The sequence below is a fragment of the Alligator mississippiensis genome, chromosome 1, assembly GCF_030867095.1.
Source record: "Alligator mississippiensis isolate rAllMis1 chromosome 1, rAllMis1, whole genome shotgun sequence".
In the NCBI taxonomy this organism is placed as follows: domain Eukaryota; kingdom Metazoa; phylum Chordata; order Crocodylia; family Alligatoridae; genus Alligator; species Alligator mississippiensis.
This window is the reverse complement of record NC_081824.1, coordinates 153,533,698-153,558,372: the sequence shown is the minus strand read 5'-3', so window position 1 is coordinate 153,558,372 and position 24,675 is coordinate 153,533,698. Positions and strand designations below refer to the sequence as shown.

Sequence of the window (24,675 nt, the reverse complement as noted above, 5' to 3'; positions counted from 1 at the left end):
TTTGCATGGTTTAAATAAAGAAATCTAAAGTTTGTATTTGTGTGACGACAACATCAGATTATACATGGGCACGAAGGATCAGCTGTGTGTTCTGCCAAGTCTGGCCTACCCCAAGCATCACAGCAGCACAAGCTAATAATAGTTTCCATTCTTCCCCACAAGGCCAATGTGGATGTAAAACACAAATATATATATATCTAAGTGTGATTGTACAGACCTTTTCATCAAACAGTTTGCTGTAGTTGTTTTTAGCTGGCTGGGGAGCTGGTTCTGCAAGCAGAGAAGCAGTCTAGAGGATGTACATTCACAACTAGATCTGTTTCTTCTTGTGCACACAAGCCTGCAGGGTTTCTCAGAGGAAGATAAAGCTGACCCAGTCAGTTGTGCTTGGAGAAGGGAAAAGGTCATTGGATTGTATATTTTGAGTTTCTTTGTGCAGACACAGCTGATGGAAACGTTGTGACACATATGCCATTCCCTACTGCATGAGAAAGATTACCAGTACATAAACTGTTTTGTGAAGTCTTAACAAAACCTGCTCTTTGGAGGTCTATTCATGATGCCCTCGATAATCAGGAATGCTAACACTTCCTTCATGACCTCTGCATTAACAGATCCACAGATACTGTGGCTTCTGCAGATCATTAGTTTCTCCATTTCTAAGTGGAGGGGGCGCATTTGTTCTTTATGACATGCCCTTCATTTACATGTATGGATAAGAGAATAGAACAATGCTAGAGACACCATCCTTTGGGACAGATGATGCTCCCTCTGGAGATAATTTAGGGATGCGGTGTCATTGCTTACTAAATCCCAGTCTGCAGTGTAAAATTAGAGCATGGGCTCAGAGTACAAGAAATGACACTCTTTAAATTAGTAGTGATATGCATTTTAAATAACATCACTTTGGGACAGTGGTTTTGCACTTCCAAGCTGTCAGTGAAATAACACTTGATCTTCCAAGATACGACTTCAGGGCTTGTAACAGTTACATGTTACTTTAATGTGTTTCTTAATATGCTTCTGCTGTTCAATCTTGCAGCTGGTCAACTGTAAAAAAAAAAATACAACAAAGAAGAGCATTGGATTGGATTAGAAATAGAAATATTCACTGTTTCTTATCCTTTTGCAGAAGTGGAGAAAACCAAATGTCAGCATGAACGAGAACTGGCTTTGGGCTCTCACATCCCCAGAGGGTCCAGACCTGTTGGTGATTTTATCCCACAGTGTGATGAATATGGGAATTACAAACCAACCCAGTGCCATTCCAGCTCTGGGTACTGTTGGTGTGTGGACAGTTATGGGAATGAGATTGATGGCACAAGATCTGGTCCAGGAATCCGACCCCCATGTAAGTTGCTGGGAAACTTATCTTCCTTCCCCTGATCTCTCCATTAGATTTGGGTGTTTCACAAACATGGGACTCAGTCATACCATTAAAACACAGTGACACACTGGAGTGGTACAAAACTGTACTGTCTCAGGGAGAAGCATGCCTATGGCTACACCTCTTCAGGGGCTACAGAGTGCTTTGTTTAGCCATGCACAGCACTGCATCCAGCCAGTTTTTCTGCCCTTTATGTGAGCGGGTTGGCTATCATCCTGTCTTACATAGTCTCTTAAGCCTTAGGGGTTCATGAAGAAGCAGCTCTATCCTCTATAATGACTGCACAAGTCTTGCTGTTACCCCAGGGCACAATAACAGGCTCCTTATCTCCTGCTGCCAACAGGCAGGGAAAGGGCAGGTGTATTTTTCAAGAAAAGAAAGCAGTCATTTTGTAGACTCAGCAAAAATCTGAGATGGAAAATCCTGGGTCATCTACTCCCCCTCCCTGCCAATTAAGAAAAACTTGAGAGCTGCTTGACATTTCTGTTTGAACTGCTTTATTAGTGTCCATGGAGAGGGCTGTTTCTTTCTAAGAAGCTTGGCTCCAGTTGTCTGCTGTAGGTTATGCCTTGCCTCAGTGTATTTTTATGAGTTTTTTCATCTGTTTTTCATCATCTATCAACAAGGTCTGAGCACAGCTGCTCCTCCAGTTGTTATTGGGCCCTCTGTTCGACCAGATTCAATTCCTCTGCCCCCAGGAACACACTTACTCTTTGCCCAAAGTGGGAAGATTGAACATGTCCCACTGGAGGGGAATAATATGAAGAAAACTGATGCAAAAGCTTTGCTATATGTTCCAGTAAGTATCTGTTGTATATACAGTGACCATGTGTGCTTTGAAAAAAATGTCACCTTAGTCAATGAAGAGTGAACTTACGGACTGATGGATAAAGCCTCTGACATATCCATTATTTATGTGAATCCCCAAATTAATTAGACTCCACACAAATTTAGTGTAATACATCATTAATAAAGAATACCAAAACTGAGCTGGCAAAAGGGTTATTTATAAAGGAATTTGATTTTTTGATAAATAAACGTGTCCCTCATTTTGTTCAAAAGAGCCTCTTAAAGTTTAATGTATGGGAGTACTTCACCCCCATCCTCTTGTTTTCATTGGCTCTCTTTCCACTTCCCACTCCAGTATAAAACTCCAAATTGCTCTTAAAGGTTTTCCATAGACTGTGCTTTTCTCTCCCCCATCCCCCCCAATACTGCCATCTGTCTTCATCTCTTCCTGCTCTCCAGTCAGTTCCCTACACTCCTCAGATTCAATTTTTTCTGTCCCCTCTCCTGTCTGAGCCCAGTGGGTGGTAAACCTTTTTCCCACACTGTTCCCCACTGTCTTGAAAAGCTTCTTTCTATCCAAAAGAATCCCGGATGCTTTTCAAATTCCACCCTCTTTTCCTGGCCTGTGACTCTTTACCTGTATGCTTTTTTATTAAGTGGTACAATCTGACTCCTTCAACTACCCAACTTCAGCACGTTCATTTGTTCTCCACAATATTTGGCATTGCATTTTTCATCACAGCTCCAGTTTGTTTATAATGGCACCTGCGTCTGGTATTGTAACTGCCCCATTTTGCCTTTATTATATATTCTCTGGAGGTTCCATAGTGATTCCAGTAAACTGGTGCAACTCATGTAGGAGCAAATTTGAACCCTTCATCTCTTGTTTGCAGATTCCATACAATAATAAACTGTAAATTGTAGATAATGTACATGACCAAGTACAAATTTGGTCAGTCACATTGACATAAACACAAGCACAGGACTGGAAATTCGTCTTAACTGGCTTAGTTACTTACACTGCTGGGTCTGAAAAATCTAATTAAAAATCTAATTAAGGATCTCCAGCAAAGGGCTTCAAAGATAAGTTACAACTCTGAGTTTGATTTCTGATTAATGTTGCACCTATTTTTCCATCCTGCTACCAAACAAGATTTCTAAATTACAGAGATGTGTTGGCGGGGAGAGGCAGCAATTATGCTACAATATGCAAATATGCAGTTCACCCTATAATATCTCTTATTGGATGGGCCAAAATGTCATACATAAATCCCAAGTTAATGAATAGTTTTGAGAGATTTTCTAAAGGGATCACTGGACTCGTTCTCTTCTAATCTGTCAGAATCTTATCTAAGGCATCACACGAGGCAGACTCAGGAATGCATACAAAATGATGAAAGGCCTGCTGAGAGTCCTAAATAAATGCTACCAGAAAGATTCTTTAAATGTAAATGTGTGATATTTAAGCTCTCTTTTCTTCCATTCTAGATTCTCAAATGTATGTTTGCTGCTGTTCAAGAGAAAAGTTTTTATTTTAAATCAAAATAATATAGATAGTAAAACTAGAATTCTATTTTAATAAGTCATGTTGTGTATATACATATATATACATATGTGTACATGCATATACATATATGTACACACACACACACACACATATATATATAAAACCTATTAAACCAGACCTCTAGTTTTACTGTCTGTATTTTACTATCTGTATTTTATATATAATGATTTATCTCAGAGCAGTTCACAGATTGTGAAAATACAGCCTCTTTTGGTAAGTTTTGGGAGAAGGACAGCAGTCAAACATTGCACAGCACAGTGTATAACAGTGTAAGGAACAGGAGGAAGAAAATAGCTCTTAATGAAGACTGCATGAGAGCCTCAGTATTCAGAGAGGAAAGTGTGGGGACACCACTGAAGAGCACTTGCAGTCAAATGAGTGAGAAGTGTGTGTGTGTGTGCGCATGTGTGTGTATGTTGACTACAGTCACTGCTGAATCTATTCATTTGCCCACCAGGCCCTTATCTTTAACTCTGCCCATGCACAGAATTCAGGCATTTCAAACTTGATGCTCTCATCTGTTATAGAATTTGAGGCTACAGTAATTCTCTCATTGATTTACAGGATAAAGTTGTTATTGGAGTTGCGTATGACTGCAAGGACAAGATGGTTTATTGGACAGACATCAGTGGCCCTTCCATCAGTCAAGTCAGTCTGCATGGTGGGGAGCCAACAGCCATCATCAAAACAGGTAGCAAGATAGCTTTCTTCCTCACAGACTAATGTCTAGCAGTGTTTGTAAGACCTGGCATACAGCAGCATTTAACCAAGTCATGGCTCTGTTCTACCACTGCAAGGGTAGTATGTTCATAGGAGATCGAACTGGCAGAAATCAAAGTGTATCAAGAGCCTTACATTTAAAAATGAATCTGTTTTATTACTGTTTGTTTTTCAAGAGCACCTCATGACCTCACTTCTCCTGTGCTAAGCATACTACAAACATAATAAAAGACAGTCCTTGCCCTCAAGAGCCTACAGCCTAAGATTAGGACAAGGGACAAGAAATTGTCTTAAACCTGGGGGGAAGATAACATAATGAAGGCGGTGCAATATGGCCTTGAGGTATGAGCAGCAGTCACAGGGCACCAGCTGCCCAAACTTTGCCGAATTGTTTTGTAGGTGTCTGCAGGAATGATGCTTAAAGGAAGGAATTTGAAGGACAGTTTAGCCTAGGTTCTTTGGGTAAATGTGATATCTTATTAGACCAACTAAATAACATCCCAGAAACAAGGACAGTTTTTTAATTTTAAACATACCTGCCATCTCAATAGCTAGGAGCCAAGTACAGATTCCCAGGAGATTATAGCAGTGGATGCAGGCTTTGAATAGCACCACAACTGAAATGCCCATAGCCAGTTACACAACTAGATTGCAGTCTTCTTCCTTCTGTAATCCATAAAACAAAGACTTTATAGAAATCATAGAAAAGTAGGACTGGCAGGGACCTCTAGAGGTCATATAGTCCAACCTCCTGCCTCATTCCTATCCAAACCATCCTATACAAATCTATTACCTAATGTATTAGCAAAACTACACAGGCCACCCTATCACACAGACATAAAGCATAGCACCCTAACCTGCCACAGGTAAAGCAGGAGGACCATGCCAGCCAAATCCTGCTGCTGCAAAGGTTGTTAAAATGAACTCCAGAGATCCAAGGAAGAGGGCCATACCCCCTCCTCCCATGTCCTCCTTCTCTTCCTCCCCTACCCCACTTCCCCAGAGGAAGGCAAAAACCACCACTTTTCATACCAATCTGACAATGAGGTAAAAACCTAAATATGGCAATTGGTCTGACCATGAGTGGGGGGCAAGAACCTCTAGCCAGGAATCTCTGAAACTGAAATCTTTAGGTGTCAGTCCCAGTGGGAGCATTGGCATTGAGCACTGACCATAATCCCCATCCTTGGCTGCAGCCAGCACCCAATGCTTCTGAGGAAGGTGAGCCCTCCCCACAACCCCTGTCCCACCCCACACAACACATGCAGCAGCAGCAGGAGGAAAGTTACTTCCTGGTACCATGTGTCCTTCCTGGCACCCATGCTTATCCAGCCTCTTTTGAACCCCACCGGTGATGGAAATTTCACAGCTTCCCTAGGCAGTCTGTTCCACTGCTTCACTTTTCTAACAGTGAAGTTTTTCTTGATAACCAATCTAAACCTACTTTGCTGCAACTTCAAGCCAATGGGGATGTCTGCACATGCACTTTAATACGCAGTAGTCTATTTTAATGCACATTAAAGCATCACAGAAAACCATGCTCTTTAGCTAATGCACATTAAAATAAGCTAATGCACATTTTTCTAGTACTGATGGAGGTACTAGATTTAATATCCATGTGCATTAATGAGCATGTCTACATGAGATCTACAGCAACGTAGCATTGGTGGGCACAAACCATGACAATGACAATAAAATAACCGTGTGCTGCCGGAACTGCACAGTACCAGTGGGTACTGCACAAGTCATTTAGTACTTGCTAAAGATAAAGCAAGTACCAAATGACTGTGTAGTACTAAATGACTGTGCAGTACCACATGCACAGTCAGCGGCATGTGTAGATGCCCAATGGTCCATGTCCCACTTTCTGCAGTAAGAGAGAAAAGGCATTTTCCTCCTTTATGGCAGCCCCTCAGATTTTTGAAGACTGCTATCATATGCACTCTTATGCACCTCTTTTGCAAGTTGAACATGCCCATTTCCTTCAGCCTCTCCTTTTAAGGACTTGCCTTCCAAGCCATTTTATTAAGTTGGCATAAACAGAGATGAAAAGTGTGGAGGAAGAGTCCCCCACCCACCCCTTCCACACACCCCCAGCCATGCTCCCCCTCCACACACCCCACAGCTCCCCCACAAACCCTATACTCCCCCCACACCCCTGCAATATACAAGAGTAAGACTTCATTTTGAGCGATTATGCAATCACCTCTATATACACCATGCAAATGCACACAAATCAGGACAAAAATATTTTTTTTTAATAAAATTCAAATATGTTATTGTTAGTGTTTGATTTTTAGTATATATTTTGGTTTTTTCTGATTCCAAGATGGCAAACCCCCTTCCCAAAAGGAGTACTTCTGGGGACAAGGAGAGGGGCTTCCTGTGGCAAAGGTCAGGGGTTAGGAGGCAGGACTTCTGGTCCCAAGATGGCAACCAGGGGGCAGGGCACATGTCAAGGGATGAGGCTACCCTTGCAGCCCTTGACAGCTCACTGAAACTCGTTAAGCAGCCCTCCATCCAAAATAATTGCCTGCCCTTGACCTGGGGGAAGTTATAGCTCCTTCTGGTGGTGGCAGGGGCTTATTGCGGGGCCCTGGAAGAGAAAGCAGTTTGCTGTTATCAGCAGCAAATCTGCTCCCAATTCCCTATATGTGTAGATGCCTGCCCAGGAGTGTTTACTTGTGAGTAGTTTATGGGTGAGTAAACTGCTCCTGGATCTAATGCACGTGTAGATGTACCCAAACAGTGTTCTAAGTTACAGTTTGACAACATCAAACTACTACTACTTTAATTCCAAGTTCCTCACACAAGCAAATGGACCTCTCCTTGTGCTCGGAGAGTGACAGCAATCATGTTCTGCTGCCTCCTGAGTTGGCATTGTTAAGGATTGTTAAGGAAAGGAAAGAGGTTCCCTATGGCAATTCTCAGACAACACAGCAACTCTCACCAGGACATACTTTATAGCCTGGGGTCTGAAATGCTCCTGAGACTCTCTTTCCAGTCCAAGACTGGTAATCTCAGATGCACTGTTAGGCATTTATCATTATCCTTTGCCATGTTAGCTGCAGATTGGTTGGAGGACCTATTTCTGCTTTCCAGTTTTTTAGTTCTAGGGACACCTGAGCCAAAGATCTCTGTTGTTCTGGCATGCAGATAAGTTAGGAGGTGAGGGAGGCATAACACAGAATATTAACATGCACCGTTGTTATTGACAGTCGATAATGTACATAGTGGAGTGAGCATGGTATTGGAGTGACTTTGTAGAAACTGTTTTTATTTAATGAACTGTCCATGTTTCAAACTCTTCCAATGTGTCTTATGTTCTGGAGGCATGTAATACGACATTAGGAATATGTACCAGGAAATGCAGTTGGTACCCTAAGTACAGTGAAGTGCGGTGTTGTAACAAAGCTTCATTATTTGTTTACTGTAGAAGCAGCGTATCTGTCCAAAGACTGAGCCTGTTGCTGGTGCTGTCTGTGGCACAGACTGCAATGTAATGTCAGGATATCCCAGGCAGCTTCAAACAAGCTTTGTGTGGGGGCAGAGCATTGAGCAAGCTAACTTACACTGAAGGGTTGTCTCCTCGATCAGGTATCTGAATGAGCATTTCCATGCTAGGTCTGGCTAGCCAAAGTTGAAATGTAAAATGGCAGATGTCTTTTCCCAGTCTCAAAAGACACTTCAGATGATCCTGTTTTGCTTCTGCATTTGTCCTCCTTTCTATGCACTCTAGCTGGCTGTTCCAGTCTGCACACACTGTTTTTAGAGAGAGCATTATTTTTCATTAACATTCCTGTGACTGGAGCTTGATTTGTTTTGCAGGGGCATGCTTTATTATGGGGCCCTGTCCTGCTCTCATTCACCTCCGCAGCTGCATTGCCTGCGGAGGCTTCAGGCTCCCCAGGTTCCACAGCTGCAGAGGCTATTCCACAGGGAGACTTTCCCCTTTGTTGTCCTTAACTTGAGTGATATCAGCCCTACATGCCTGCACAAGCCTGTCCCTTTCCCAGAGGCAGAGTCTGTGAGTGAGTCCAGCCTGACAGCAGTATACCAGGAATGCAGGCATGCCGCTGGGAATGACTGGTGAAGTGGGGGAGGAGATGCACAGAGCCTGCTTTAGTATGCTCCCTGACATCGTAGCTGGGTCCAGGTTTCTTGGGCTGATTGTCAGTGAGCCAGGATAGATATTTAGCTAAGGCCCCACAGCCTTTTTAAATCTCCTGCCTGGGAGCTCAAAATGGAAATCTGCCACAGGGGCCTCCTAGGAAACATTAGCCATTGGTCTCTAACCCTCTGCCCTCTCTGACTCCCCATATGGAGTTGGGAACATCTTCTTCCTCCCCCCACTTGCAGATAATTAAAATAGGAGTTCTGCCATTCAGCGTGTGCCCCCCAAAACAAGGTAGTGCCGCCACCTGCTGTCCTCCAGAAGAGAGGATGGAAAACAGGTATGTTGTTTTTAGAGCAGGGAGCAGATTGAGGTGTGCCCTCTACCCCTGTATCAGTTCTGTGCAGATCAGAGGTAATGTCTATACAGGGACTCTCAGGAGGGTCCAGGAAAATCCAGATAAAGGTGTGAAATTAGTGCTTATGAGTCAGTATGTGTTCAGTCACTGGAAGCAAAGGACTGATTTGCCTTGCCTTTCCTGAGAGTTTGTCCATAGGCAAAGCCTCAGGTGAGGTAGACTCCTCCAACATATACATAGACTGATTTGTCCTGAAGAATTCAGCTACCCAGTTTAGGTTCTGCAGATGAAAGTCCATCCAATAGTTATTCATAGTTCCCAGTCTCAGCTATTTTAGAATTTTTGTTTCATCCTATCTGGTTTTTTCCCAAAAAATCCAGTTTAGGTTAAGAATACTGCATCTTTTGCAAAGAAGGCTAATAGCATGCTGGGCTGCATTAGTAGGAGTGTTGCCAGAAGATCAAGGGAAATGAATCTTCCTCTTTATTCGGCACTGGTGAGGCCACATCTGGAGTACTGTGTTCAGTTTTGCTGCCTCCTCCCCAACTACAGAAAGGATGTGGACAAATTGGAGTCCAGCAGAGGAAACAAAAATGGTTAGAGGGCTGGGGATCATGACTTCTAAGGATAAATTGAGGGAACTGGGTTTATTTAGTCTGGAGAAGAGAATGAGGGTGGAGATTTAATAGCAGCCTTCAAGTATTTGAAGGGTGGATCCAAAGAGGATGGAGCTAGACTGTTTTCAGTGGTAACAGGTGACCAAACAAGAAGCAACCATCTCAAGTTGTGGCAAGGGAGGTTTAGGTTAGATATTAGGAAAAACTCTCTCAGTAGGAGGCTAATAAAGCACTGGAACAGGTTACCCAGAGGTTGTGGAATCTCCATCCTTGGAAGTTTTTAAGACCTGGCTAGGCAAAGCCTTGGCTGGGATGATATAGATGAGGAATAGGCCTTCTTTGAGTAGAGGATTGGACTAGATGACTTCCTGAAGTCCCTTACAAGCCTAATTTCTATTATTCTAATGATTGTATAAAGTATATATTTTAAAATTAATAGAAGACAAACTCCACACATTTCACCTTTCTTTGAAATTCACCAGTAGTCTCTAATTCTGCATTTGACAGCTGTTTTTTTGTGGAGGGTCACTCTAACTCTAGAAATAAACCCATACAGTCTTTCCTTATTTGGTTCATTAACAGCTGATACCAGAGGAATCTGAATGATGTTGAACTGTGTTTTCATTTGGGTTCAGTTGCATGGATTTTGTACCCCGTTCTTTTCCATGGATAGACGTGTTCTGAAGATCATCAAATAGTTTTTCACATACATTGAGTAAAGAGGAGTTTAAATGTTTTATCTATATTTTCAAAATATTTATTTTTTCTCATGCTTCATTTCTGAGCTACAAGCCATTGAATCCAAAGTAATAGGTCATTATCTGCTATTTCCTGTTGCTTTTGGAACAGATAACTGTCCATGGAGAACTATGCACATACAATGCTAAAATATATTTTAAAAAAGCCCAAACCCTCTACAGAAAATCTGGAACTGGATGTAAATTCCATCTACGTCACTATGATGGATGCTATTAGCACTTTGGAAACTGGTCATTAAGGTTGATTAACCTTTTTAAGTATTGCACTACCTAAAACTTAAAACATCGTAAGTTTGTTGTTTTCAGAAGGATGAATTGTTTTTCTTTCCTTTTGTACTGCCAAGTTTTAAAGATTTGCAAACTCAGCCCATATCTTTGCAAAGTCCATTTATTTTTCTAAAAGCCTAGAACAAAAATCTTACAAACAAATAGTAAATATTTCTCTACACTTTATTTTCTAAGACCAGGTCAGATATTTTGTGATTTTTTTTTAAATGTCTTTTTTTACTAAAATAGTTATCTCAGAATAAGCCACAGTATAGACACATTCATTCTGTTTGTGGAAAATGAAGACAGTATGTGAAGTATTTTTTCTGAACAAATACTGTAAGCGTGTCAGGTTATCTTTATGATATTAACTTGGTATTATCAGGTGGAATTCCCCTGGATCTGTTACTGTTAAATATTTCCTTAATGATTTGGAGGATAGAAACAAGTGCAGACCAAGCTGGTTAGGGTAGCAAATGCTTTGAAGATAGGATGAGAAGTCAAAAAGACCTGGATAAATTGGAGAAATGGTCTGAAAGTAATCGGGTGAAATTCAGTAACAACAAGTGCAAAATCCTGCACTCAGCATGAAACAATCAAATGTGCACATACAAACGAGGAAATGACTGGTGAGGTGGTAGCACTGCAGAAAAGTTCTTGGGGGCTGTAGTGGACCGTAAACTGAATATAGGTCAACAATGTGCAAAAAAGCCAGTAACATACTTGGATGTATGTTCCATACATAATAATAATTATGTATGGAATACATAATAATATTGTATTAATAAGAACATTGCCTACATTCTTCTACTCTGTTCAGCACTGATAAGGCTTCACTTAGAGCAGAGGTTCCCAAACTTTTTCTTATTGCATACCCCCTTCCAGATTTACCAGCTGCCTGCATCCCCCTGCCAGCATATGTTTTATATTTTAACCCCTTAAATGCCACATATTATTGTTATGAAAATTAAATCTGCCATCAGACAGTTTCTCCCACATACCCCCCAGAGAGGTCTTGCATACCCCCAGGGGTACACATACCAAAGTTTGGAAACATGATTTACAGGGAAAGACTGGAGGAACTAGGATTATTTAATCTGGAGAAGAGAAGAGTGAGAAGGGATTGATAACAGTTTTCAGGTACACAAACTGTTATAAAAAAGGATGGTAATCAGTTGTTCTGTCTGTCCACAAGGGGCAGGACAAAAAGTAAGTCTTACATGGTAACAGGGAAGATTTAGATTGAATATTAGGAACTTTCTAACTGTGTAGGTGGTTACACATGAATGGATTATATAGAGAGGTCGTGGAATCGCCATCATTGGAAGTTTTTAAGTACAAATTAAACAAACATTTGTCAGGGTGATTTAGACAAGTTGACCATGCCTTGGGCAGGGGGCTGACCTCATAGGGTCCCTTCCAGCCCTCTTTTTCTATGATTTTTACCTGAATCCTAGGAGATTAACCTAAGAAGATTGTAATGGGGGAAACCCACAGGAAGCAAAAGAGTATGAGGATAAGGTTCCCTGAGAAAGCAGTGGGAGGTAGCTGTCAATTGGGGAATACCCTTCTGCTTCCATCTAGAGCAGAATGAGAATGGAATCCTAAACTTGAAAGTTGCTCTGAAGGAAGTAAAGGGAAAAAATCTATAAAAATGGCTGTTTAGGAAGCAAGGGAAGAATGCCTTTGAGAAGCCATGACTCTTATCCTAGGGAGAAGTTTTTCTGCTTACTTCTTCTTTGTTAGTAAGTGCAGATCTATTTCCTTGATAGAAAAGCATCGATAACCATGATTTGTTTTGTAGTAGCTTTTTACCCTTGCCTCTCTTTTTATCTTACCTTTGTTTTCCTAGGGCCTGATCTCAGGTTCATTAAAGTCAGTGAAAGCCACTCTACTCACTAACAGTGTGTGGATTAGAATTCAATAGACACTGGCTGCATCCAGACATGCAGACACATGCAGTTTGTTGCACCACAGACCTCTTTATGGTGCCACAGACTGCACACTTGGAATGTTTAAATGTGCCCTGTGCTGCAAATTTGCAGCACGGGGACAAAATTTGCTACTGGAAAATCCCAGTAGCAAAGAAAAGCAGCATGAAAAAAGTGGTGCAATGCATGTAAAAGGAGTATCACTGGCTGACATGGAGGCTAGGTCCTCCCAGGAGACCACTCTTTTAGTTGTCCCTGGCTCCTCTAGCACGCTGGGAGAAGGAGGAGCAGGGAAAGGGCAGTTTCCCTGAAGTGGGGCAATTTGCCCCACACCAAAGTGCATGTTGCAAGTGCACGCCCCTGCATGAGAGGACACGCCGTCTAGGTGCTTCTACATGTGCAATTAAGGTAATGCAATAAGCTCTGGAGCTCTTTGAGCTAAAGTAAAATGCTCCCAGGCACAGCATCTATACATGTGCACAGACAGCACCAAGTTGCACCAAAACAGAGCAGCTCCAGGTTGGCAGGGACCATGCGGAGAGGATTCAGGGTGGCAGCAGAGAGCAGCAGAGGAGCTGACTTGGGCATGAGGTTCAGGCAGGAGTCTGGCCCTTGGCTGGCTGGGCTAACCGGGTGGTATTTACACCCGTGGTCACCATCTACCCGTGCATTTGATCAGACATAATTACTCCGTCGTAAGATAGCACTGCCCCCAGCAGTACTGTCTTATGGCAGAGTTAATTAGTTTACTGCACCTTAATATCGGCACACGTGTGGACGCTGATGCTTTACTGTGGAGCTAATTAGTCTACTCTGCATATAAGCATATATGTAGACGCACCCTGTGTCTACCAAATCAGGCACTATGAAAACCTTGGTGAATTGGTAACAAAATGTGTACAGAGGCATGAAAGCTGTGCCTGCTGCATGCCTTCTGTGTGAGACAGCTGCATCCAGTGCTCAGTTCAGTAGACTAACAATCAGGAAACCTAGCTTCTGTTCCTAACTGCTACTGATCTGAGACAGGGACCCCTGTCTGGGCCTAGAGATCTACAGGTTTCCCTTGCTTTATGCAGGTTCTGTATGTGCAAATTCATTCATATGCGATGACCCTTTTCATACCAAAAACCTGTTATATGCAAGGTAAATTCATTCTTATGCGATTGGTGTGGTGGAAGCCTGCAGTCAGCTGCTTTGTGCAGTGCACTGTGGGAGTGACACATCAAAATATAGTATCCTATTTGGATCTGTGCTCCTCACTCATCTGCCACACGTGTTTCTGTAGTTGCCATCCCCATTATGGTAACATTCATCACCACCCTGTGCTTGTGTGTAATGTCTGCTCTTGGTGAGTACCAAAATCGTCTTGTAAAAGTGGTAGAAATAGGTCTGGGGGTCAGTATAGTCAAGATCTTGGAACATATCCCTATTCGTTACATTGTAGAGTGAATGCAAATTCAAGTTACGCGTCATTTTCCAGGAACGCATGTACAACATAAAGCGAGGGAAACCTGTATTTGGAAAAATGCTTGAACCCATGTGGAATTACACAGTTTTCAAGCCTAAGACACATGCATGTCTATTTATTTTTTAATTATTTCCTGCTGTGATGAATAGTCACTCTTCCTGCACTTTCTAGCAGTTAGATTTGCCATGTTTAAGATGCCGAGCAAAGATCTTACCTGTAAATGTGCCTACTTTGTAAATGAATTCTTTACATTTACATTTTGTAAAGTAAAGCTTGTGTGATTATTTTCTAAAGTGTTAATATCCCAGGTATGAAATGGCCTGCTGTTAATTGCAATTGGACGGAAACTAGTACAAAGTATTTAGGGAGAATCTTACTTTTCCAACTGAAATAGCTGTTAAGTGTTTGGGATTTGTATATTATGAAAAAACACATTGTTTGAGGTTTCATTTTCTTTAATTGGTTCCAGATTTGGGAAGCCCTGAAGGAATAGCAATAGACCATCTAGGTCGCAACATCTTCTGGACTGATTCACAACTTGATAGAATAGAAGTGGCCCGTCTGGATGGTAACCAGCGTCGTGTGCTGTTTGACAGTGATTTGGTGAACCCCAGAGCTATCGTAGCAGATGCTGTGAAGGGGTATGTAAATGTTTTATAATGTTAGAATGATGTTATAGCCAGGAAGACCCAGGATATATGTGTGGTGTCTCATTGGGCCAAGTGCATGGTTGGGATAGACACAGACAAGTTTTCAAATGCAATGCATTCTTCTTCATGTCTGAGGACAAAGCAGAGAGATGAAAGGTTAAAAACAGTTTTCAGGACTGTGAAATTGGTGAAGAGGGAGATTCCCAGAGATAGCAGATGAAAGGCTAGCTAGATTAGTGGAAGATCAAGACCTTTCAAAAAGGAAGAGGGTTATTATCTTCTCTAGTATAAGCAAAGTCTGTCTGGAATCAGGCAGATTATAACCTGCCACAAAGTCAATATCAGTGTAAATGTTGTGAAAATGCTCTTACTTGCAAATAAAAATGTTTTATGTTCATATATTGAAAATTCACACTTTAGGCTGCCTTGAAATGCTAGTGTAAAAGTGACATTATCCTTTATTCAGTCCTAAAAATCCAACTAAGCAGTTACATAACTCTGACTCTTATTGGAAGTAAAAACTTCTACCAAAATGCCAATTAGATAATAAAGTGATAGAGACAAACATATAAATATTGCATGAAAAGTTGCTTTCAGCACACTGCTCACATTGAGAAGTGGTTCCCTCCTTCACAATATTGCTAGTTAATTGCTGTAGTTAAAAATATTAGATTAGAATAAGCAGTTGCTGTTTTCCTTGTTTTAATGGCAGGTGTAGTTTAAAAAATACTGCATGGCTCCTTCCTTGAATTCAAATGGTGTTAGGCACATGGATGTTTTTGAAAATCACATTGGCTGTCTATGTGCATCTTTAGACACTTAAATACTTTGAAAACCCTGTACCTAAAATGTTGAAGTGTAAGCACAGAAATAATCTTTTTGGCTAATGAAACTGCACTGGAGTACATAAAATTACACTTCTATTGTACCACCTGGGCGCATAAACTAGAGAGTGCAAGAGAAGGAAATAGGGGTCAAATTTTACTACTAAACAGCTGTTGTCTGGTAGCTGCCTGTTTGTATACTTTTACCTGCCATGAGAGAGCAAACCTCAGCAACTTAGCCCTCAAAGAAAGTGAGGTAAACTACTGAGGTTTGGCTTTCGTCTGCCATGGATTAAGAGTGTGCTCAGGAGCAATAAGCACAGAGTAACTTCTGTAATAGTTGTATGCACATGTCCTATATGTTTGTGGAACTGGAGTCACATTTTTTAATGCAGTTCTATTATGTGACTTATTTTTTTGCCAAATATCAAAAGAAAATTAATGTTAATCAAGAAAAAAGTATGTAATATTAAATTTAAATATCCTGCTAATGCAGGATGGGTTCTTATTCATATATGTTCTTTTAAATGTTGTATCTTTTAATTTCTATTGTCAAAAAATAATTTTCCAATTATATGGCTATTACCTAGAAAAGGGTTTTTTATCCAAGTGCTTAATTTCTAATAAAACTGAATGAAAATGGCGAGCCACTAAAAATAGTGCTATGCAAAACGTGCAGTTTTCTGCAAAGAACAATGACTTCTCAGCCAAGGCAGCAAGAATTTGATATGTTTATAAGTAAGAATTGGGGAATGAATCATGGATTTCTCACTAGAAGGAGAGTGAGTCTTTGGAAGGAACATCCTCTCTCCAGATGTTATCTGAACAAGATTTGTGATGAAATCAACAAGCCAGTGACAGTTAAAGTATGCAGATGTTTAAGAATAAATAGTGCGACTAATTTTTCTCATTCACATTAAATGTGATAAGCTTTTCTCATCAAGTCGAGTGCCAAGGGTTTGGAACAGGCTCCCCACAGAGGTGGTACCCTGGTACCCAGAGTCACCCACCCTGGCGATCTTCAAAAAGCATCTTGACACCCACCTTGCTGCGGTCATATGACCCCAGCAGTCTTTCCTGCCCAAGTGCAGTGGGGCTGGACCCAATGATCTTAAGGTCCCTTCCATCCCCTAACATCTATGAAACTGTAATTAACTATAAGGTGAGCTGAGCCCCCTCTCTGCTCCTCTCCCAGACTACCTAGAAGAATGGAGTTTGGGAGGTGGATAAATGTAAGTACACAAGGTGCACAGCAAAACATGTGCAATCAGAGAGACAGGTGTACAACTGGATTCACACATTCTTACGTATCTGTGCAGAGCATCATTGAAGTGCTTTATCAGGACTCCATGTGGGTGTAAAAGTCTGCCCATGTGACTGCTTACCAACGTAGATCCCCCACATAGTTTTCCTTACTATTCAACAAAGTGCTCCTTCAAGAAGACACATTAATTAGCAACTTCAGGGAACATATCCAAAGCAGCAAAATAGTGGGTGAAAAGCTGATTTAATGGTAGTCATTGCTATATGGTCTCATGAGAAGTCTTTTTTGAGGCAGCAGACAGTGGTTGGCAAGAAGTTGACTCTTCAAATATTCTTCCTGAATTCACGTGGATTTAACCCATAAACATGTAGCACATGTTCCTCCTCCTTAGTCAATGTAGAAATAGTAGGCTGGAGGACTCCATAAAGAAAACAGTAACTTGACTAACTTTGTATGGCTGACATGGAGGTTTTTATTTGGCATCTGACAAATCGACTCCTACACAATGCAGAGACATCATGTGTTTAAGGAGCTGCTACATTTGATACAGCTTCTCTATATTTCAGGTATCTTGTATCAGAGCTACATATGCTTCTTCCTCCTATTTTAATTACTTCTCCTTGCTGCTTCTTGCTTCATTGAAGGATTTCCTCAGTTAAAAATAGTAATTTGGTTTTGGTCATTCAGTTTAACTTTCGCATTTCTTCCCCATCCAGAAATCTTTACTGGACAGATTGGAACAGAGATGCTCCAAAAATTGAAACCTCATACATGGATGGCACAAACAGAAGAATTCTTGTAAAGGATGATCTTGGATTACCAAATGGGCTGACATTTGACATTTACTCATCAATGCTGTGCTGGGCAGATGCAGGTAAAGAGAGATTCCCATAGTGCAAATTCAGAGCAGACTCAACACATTGACCCCTGCAGTGATGCAGTGAAGCATGCATGGAGTTCTTTGGACTTTGTTTTTCTCAGGCTTCAGAAATATACCTCAGAGTCATCCACTGCTTTTATTTATTAACTCTTGCTTGAATTCACTAAGAATATGTTTACGTGCTGTAGGATTCCCGTTCTGAAAGGAGAAAGCTCCAGGAAGACTATAGATTTTCTTTTGGGTTTGCTGTAAACAAGCTAATTTTTAATCAGTATTTAACCCCTAGTTTTGGAATTTGGGTCTTGATGGATTATTAATGCTTCAGGCCAGAATAGGTAGAGATAGTACAGACCTCAGGTCAGAATCTTTCCTGATAACAAAGGCTGTTAAATTTCACCCACTTATTACTGCCAAACACCTGTTACTGGCTAACGCATATCTTCCAAAAAAGTCTTCTAATTTTGATTTGAAGATATCGAGAGAGAAGAATCTGCCACATCCCCTGGTAGTTTGTTCCAGTGGTCAGTCACCTTCACTATTAAAAATGTCTGCCTTATTTCTGACTTCACCTCCAGATTGTAGTTGTTGCTATGGCTTCTCTGCTAAAAAGCCCTTTAGTGCCCACAATTTTCTCTCCAAAACTCTAAATCAAATCACCTCTCAAGCCTCTTGGTTAGGTAAACAGATTGAGCCCTATAGGTCTCTCACTGAGGGGGATTTTCTCCAGGCCTCTACTCATTTTGGGGCTCTTTTCAGCACCCCTCTTCAATCTTTCATCAACTTTTATACTACATGGACACCAGAACACAACACAGTTTACCAGTGTTGCTTTCACCAGTGCCATGTAAACTGGTAAAAGTCACCTTCTACTCATCATTCCACTGCTTATACATCCAAAAATTACATTAGCCTTTTATTTTGCCAGAGCAATGTGCTGCTCATGTGAAGTTGCTGGTCTGTTAAGACCACAAATACTTTTCAGAGTTACTGCTTTCTAGCATGTAGTCTCCCATTTGGCCTATATTTCTTGCTCCTAGACTTATGGCCTTGAATGTGGCTGTGTTTAAATCCTATTTTGCCTTTTATTACTGCCTTTTATGACTACTGTGCCCTCTTCATTATTTGCCAAATATTTTCAGCAGTTCATTCATGCTTAAATTTATTTTAAATTTCTTCAATATTCATACAGTATTGAGTAGCATCTGGCATGATGCCAGTCCTTACAACACCATGCTGTCATCATCCCCAATCATCATCCCCCAGGATTCTCCATTTGCAATTTACTTATGAGATCAAATGTGTGTTTTACTGGTCAGATGTAATATTATTTTATTTTAGGAACATAAGACAGCAAAGGGCCTTCTGGACAATTTACTCCTGTCCTCCATATTTCCATTTTCCCAAAGCGTCCTAAAAATAATCCAGCTCCAATCAGAAATACACCATGAGGTGCCACAGGTAAAATGCAGGGATAGCAATGGCAGACAAGTGGTTACCCACCCTGTGGTGTGGCACCAATTCAAACACCTTACCAGAATCAAAGTATACCAAACTTGCAGTGTCATCAGAGAAAGGAATCATGCTAGTTTGCTTGAGATCCATGTCTATAAAACCACAATATTTGGCCTTAATTATATCAGGCTGTCCAACTGGCAGTCTGCCCCTAGTGTCATGGCTGCTTGGGGCTCTCCTACCCTCCCCTAGCTTCTGCTGTATACCCTTGCCCTAGTGGAAATGGGCAGCCTGGAGCAACCATGCAGCACAGTGCCACAAGGAAGCCTGTGAATCCCAGATGGCGATAAGTACTTTCCTGTGCCTGGAGTTGGGTTCCAAGTCCTTGAGAGGGACAGGGCCTGTGTCATACCCATCTCCTCAGCATTTTCTGTTGGCTGCTTTAGGAGGCTTCCTGCTCGGTGTGATAACATTTGTGGGTGCAGTTCTGAGACTCATACTTTTCCCTATGCACTGCAGAGGGAGTCTCAACATGTAACTTGGAATTTTGCATTCCACTAAGTAAGTGGGTAAAAAGTTCTGTCTTGTAGCGCTCAGTGCTACAGCACCCAAGTCCTTTTGTGGACATAGCCTTTGGGCCCTGTCACAGGCAGAGATGTGACGTGGACAAGCTTTGGCTGGGCAGGGCAAAAGAGAGCACTGAGAAGCTATACTCATTACATACTTGTTTTGTAAATGTCATTGCACAGCTCTCCCCCATCATATCCCCACAAAAGAACCATTTGTCACACACAAAGATTAAATTGTTTTACTTTATTCAGGCACCAAGAAGTTGGAATGTATGAACCTCAGTCAGCCTGGTCGACGAAAGGTCCTTGAAGGAATCCTGTACCCTTTCAGCATTACAAGCTATGGGAAGAATTTGTATTACACAGACTGGAGGAGGTAGGTTATCAGTTAAAGAAATTATGGAGTTGTATTTTGATCTTTTTCACTGTCTGGTAGAAACTGAAGTAAAATACATCTGTCCTTCTGGCAGCATATGTATTCTTTCTGGGAGGCTTCCATTATTCTTTCCTGGCAATCAGCTGAGGTAGGGCGTAGTGGATATTTCGAGCTGACCTAGCAATGTCCCTTGTTAACTGTTTTTTTTGGTTAGTAATTTGTCATGTAAGTCAAGGCTGTCCAACTGGCGGCCCATGGGCCACATGCAGCCCCTAAGGAGCTAACTTGTGGGTCCCTGGCTTCCAGTCTGTGCCCTGCCCCACTCATTGCTCTCCTTGTTGCTGCCTCCCAAAATTCCAGACTGCTTCCTCCATCAGCTTCCACTGCCCATGCTCACCTCTGGGGGAGGAGTGTGACAGCCCACAGGGCCAGTGGAGCCTGTGGCTTGGGGACTCAGGGTGACCCAGGAGCGCCAGTGCAGTATTGGGGGGGAGGTCCCATGCAACTCTGTACACATGGGGTGGGAGTACTGGTTTGGTGCAGTGGGCACCTATTAGCAGGGTGGGCACCTATGAGGGTGGCCATCATAGAGGACAGTCCAGTTGTCCTCTGTCCTCTATTGATATGAAACCGGACACCTTTATGTCCTCTATTTTTCTCTTGAAGAAAAATAGAGGACATAAAGGCATCGGGTTTCATATCAATAGAGGACAGAGTAGCAGAAAACTGGAATGTCCTCTATGATGGCCACCCAAGCATCTATAGAAAGGGGATGCGATGTAAGTGCCCTGCAGTTCTTGGAAAAAGAGGCAGGAGTGAATGTGTTTTCTGGATAGCAGCACTTGCTTTGATGTATAGAAATCATCAGTTACAGGTCTTTGTATATCAACATTCCACCAAAAAATACAAAATTAAAATGTAGCTTTCAATACATTAATGTTTGCTGAAGTCAAATTATTTAAACCTTTAACATAATTTAAAACTGTACCTGAAGATGCTAGTCAAATTCTGGACTAAATATTCCAAAAATAACTGCTTTTAATCCAAGTAAAAATGTCACTCAAGCTCTTTAGCTGAAGACTCTTCCACAAATAGTCCCATTGGTTTCAACGAGGCTGGTCAGCAATAAGAGCTTTTAATGCGAGTAAGAGATTGCAAGGTTTTGATCCAATATCTCTGAAAAGTTACTCTAGAATGTCTTTTATAAATAACAAATAGAAAATGTCACAGTTCTGTTAGTTTTTTGCTTCTAACCAGTAATAACTTCACCCAAGTGGCTGAGTGCCTGCCTCTTTCCTTTTTGAATATCAGACTCCTCTTCAAATAGAGTATTTTCTATAACAATGGACCATGTCATTATGTGTATGCCACGGATAATCCTCAGGGATTGAGAAGGCAAGAGGTGGAGCATAGTCTCTTCGGCTGTCCCTCGATATAAGGATGATGTTTGCGGGGAGGGGGGTTATTGGTGAGTTTTAAGATGACTGAAGAGTTTTTTCCACAGATATAATAGGTGGTGCCAGGCAAAGCTGTTGGCCAGGATGTTGTGGATTTTCCTTCCTCCTCTATTTCTTGGCTTCCTGAGCAAGACAGTTCTCTTCAAAGTGAGCTGTAGCTTGATGTTTGGTGCAGTGGCTTTGAAACCTGTTACCAGCCAGTATTTCCCAACTTGTAAAGTTAGTGCCACCCAAGGTATGCTTTCAGGGTGTCCTTGTAGTATTTCTTTTGTCTTCCGCGGGTCTTCTTACCGTGACTAAGTTGCAAGAAGAGGACTTGCTTCAGGAGACAAGTGTCAACCATCTGCACACAGTGGCCCAGCAGAGTCAGTGTTTTATGATCTTTGCCTCAATGCTGGCTATGTTAACTGAAGAGAAGATGCTGGCATTGGTACAGTGGTCTTCCCATCTAATCTGAAGGATCTTCCGGAGGCAGTGCTGATGAAACCACTCCAGGCACTTAAGATGGCTTTGATATGTCACCCATGTTTCTTACCTGGTGGAAGAGTGTGGAGATAACCACTGAACTGTAGACCAGGATCTTAGTTTCCATCTGTAGATATTGGTCAGTAGAGATATGGCAAAAGAGCTTTCTGAAGGATATGCTGGCACAGCAAATCCGATGTTTGATTTCTGCATCAAGACTGACCAACTGGGAGAGTTGGTTGCCAAGGTACAGGAAATGCTCAGTGTTTTCCAGGGGTTCCTCACCAATGGCAATATTTGGGGGAGGAGAGCAGCTTGTGCTGGGGCAGGCTGATGGAACACCTTTATTTTCCCAATGTTAAGGGAGAGCCCCAGACTATGATAGACACTAGGGGTATGCGAAGCTTTGGTCGCCAATTTGATTCAGAGAAAATTCGTCATATAAGCTTCTGTCTGCAGACTTTCTGTCCCTTTTCTGAGCTTTTTCTGCCTGAGCAAAAGAGGGGCAGGCGACTGGCCCAGAAACAGGTGGGTGGGCAGAGATCTAGCTGGCACCGGGAAGGCCCCCTGCTACAGGCTACCATCCCTGCTGTTTTCATCCTTCTGTGCTTTAACACACACACAAAGTCACACGTCACAAGTTTTGCTTTCAGAAGCTTAAGGTGCAGTTTCCCAGAAACCCTTGCACCTATCTCCTTAAAACCTGGCATGCTTCATGGCCTCAGAAGGGGCTACCACGCCTGCTGTTTTCATCCCGCTGCTTAGCACACACACAGTCACACATGTCACAAGTTTTGCTTTCAGAAGCTTGAGGTGCAGTTTCCCAGAAACCCCTGCATCTATCTCCTTGAAACTTGGCAGGCTTCATGCCCTCAGAAGGGGCTACCAATCCTGCTGTTGTCATTTTTTGGCAGATTTGGATGAAAAAGTTATAGGTATTTCAGTGATTCCCCACTATAGTCTATTGCTGAATCACCAAATCTCTCCGAATCGGCGCTGAATCTTCTGAAGCCGATTCGGCCGAATTGATTCGGGACAGTGATGTGAATCTCTGAATTGAATCACTGTCCTCCGAATCATCCAAATCCAAATTGAATACTTCCCTGTTTGCACAGGCTTAATAGGCACCTGAATAAAAGGTCAAGGCTAGATTATAGCTTGGTCTCAGCGTGCACGAGAATAACAGTCGTCAGCATACTGAAGGTTGGTGATGCCAGTCTTGGTAACTTTCATTTTGCTGTGAAGGTGCCACAGGTTGAAAAGCTGACTATCCATTCAATACTCAAACCCAATTCCAGGAGCAAGGAGGTCACAGATGAGAATCAAAATCACAGCAAGATAGATGGAGAAAAGAGTTGGGGTGATGACGCAGCCCTGCTTGACACCAGTATGGATGGTAAATGGGTCTATCTCTGATCCATTGCAAAGGACTGTGGCAGTCTTCCCATCATGAGTAGCCTGAGGATGCTGATGAACTTCAGTGGACAACCAAACCTAGCCAGCACCTTCCATAAGGCTTCACAATTGATGGAGTCAAAGGCATTGGTTAGGTTAATGAATGAATAAATAGCTCCTGATGTTGCTCCCTACACTTCTCCTGGATCTGTCATGCAGAAATCATGTCAGTGGTACCCCATGAGGTCTAAAGCCATGCTGGAGATCCTGGAAGGACATCTTCAGCAAGGGGGAGGAGGCAATTCAGCAGGATGTGAGTAAGAATCTTCCCGGCAACAGAGAGGAGGGCAATGCCTCAGTAGTTCCCACACACTGAGTTGTCCCCTTCCTTGAAGATGGTCACAACATTGGCATTCTTTAAGTCAGGTGGAGCTTCTTCATTAACCCATATTTTGATGAGAAGTTGGGGAACTTTTTGTGCTTGTGACTATCCTTCAAAGTAATAACAACAACAAATAAGACTACTGGAAGATCTCTCTGCTGCCCACAGTGTGGACTATGACATTTGGGTTGCCCTGCAGCACCGTGAAGCTGGCTAATCTTCTGCTATCTTTGTCAATATTATTGGTAGGTAGAGTATTAAAATGTAAATGGAATCTAGTGCTTCCTCTTCCAACGCTGTTCTTTTGAGGTCACTTAAGGAGAACGCCTTTGTTCATTGCTCCATTTTCTCCATTTTCATTGTTGCAGGGATGCTGTTGTAGCTGTGGATCGCACAGTTTCAAAAGAGAATGATAACTTCCAGCCCCACAAACGTTCCCGTCTCTATGGAATAACTACAGCCTTGGCTCAGTGCCCACCAGGTAACCACCCATCCCATAACTCCTTTCATTTACTACCCAATGGTTCCCCAGTGGTGCCTGTACAGTATTTGCTGTTGGTCACCAGGAAGTAGGCAGGTCACATATTTTCCACCTGCTAAGTAACACTGAGAGAAGCTGAAAATGCACAGAGTATATTCCATGTAAGTCTTTGCTGAAGCTGCCATATGAATGTTATAGAGGTAGGAGATGAGGAAATAGCCTGTGGATATGAATCGAAAGACAGGTGGATACATGGAACAGTCTTTTAAAACCAGGTCCAGAGTACATAAATACTTCATTCAAAAAGTAACCCTATTATTGCCTGGATGGCATGCCTCTTTCATCTTTAAGGGTAGTGCTTATGCCTTTATTTTTTCAACTCATAAGAATACAAGCATCTTCATCTTCCAACTGTCCTCGGTGGACGCCACTGTTGTGTAGAAGAGGAAAAGTTAAGGCAGCAGTAAGTGATAAGATGGGAAAAGTCATGCTCATCCTGTGGAA

General features: G+C 42.1%; 1 protein-coding gene across 1 annotated transcript in view; it reads left to right on the top strand.

Annotated features, from left to right (window-relative positions):
• NID1 (nidogen 1) overlaps positions 1-24,675 on the top strand; it is a 96,662-nt gene that overhangs the window by 58,258 nt on the left and 13,729 nt on the right. The window contains exons 13-19 of the mRNA XM_006258185.4: positions 1,133-1,351; positions 2,014-2,186; positions 4,308-4,434; positions 14,446-14,617; positions 17,431-17,588; positions 19,868-19,991; positions 24,059-24,171. Of these exons, the coding sequence (XP_006258247.1) occupies positions 1,133-1,351; positions 2,014-2,186; positions 4,308-4,434; positions 14,446-14,617; positions 17,431-17,588; positions 19,868-19,991; positions 24,059-24,171 (1,086 nt within the window). The remainder of the gene's footprint in view (positions 1-1,132; positions 1,352-2,013; positions 2,187-4,307; positions 4,435-14,445; positions 14,618-17,430; positions 17,589-19,867; positions 19,992-24,058; positions 24,172-24,675) is intronic.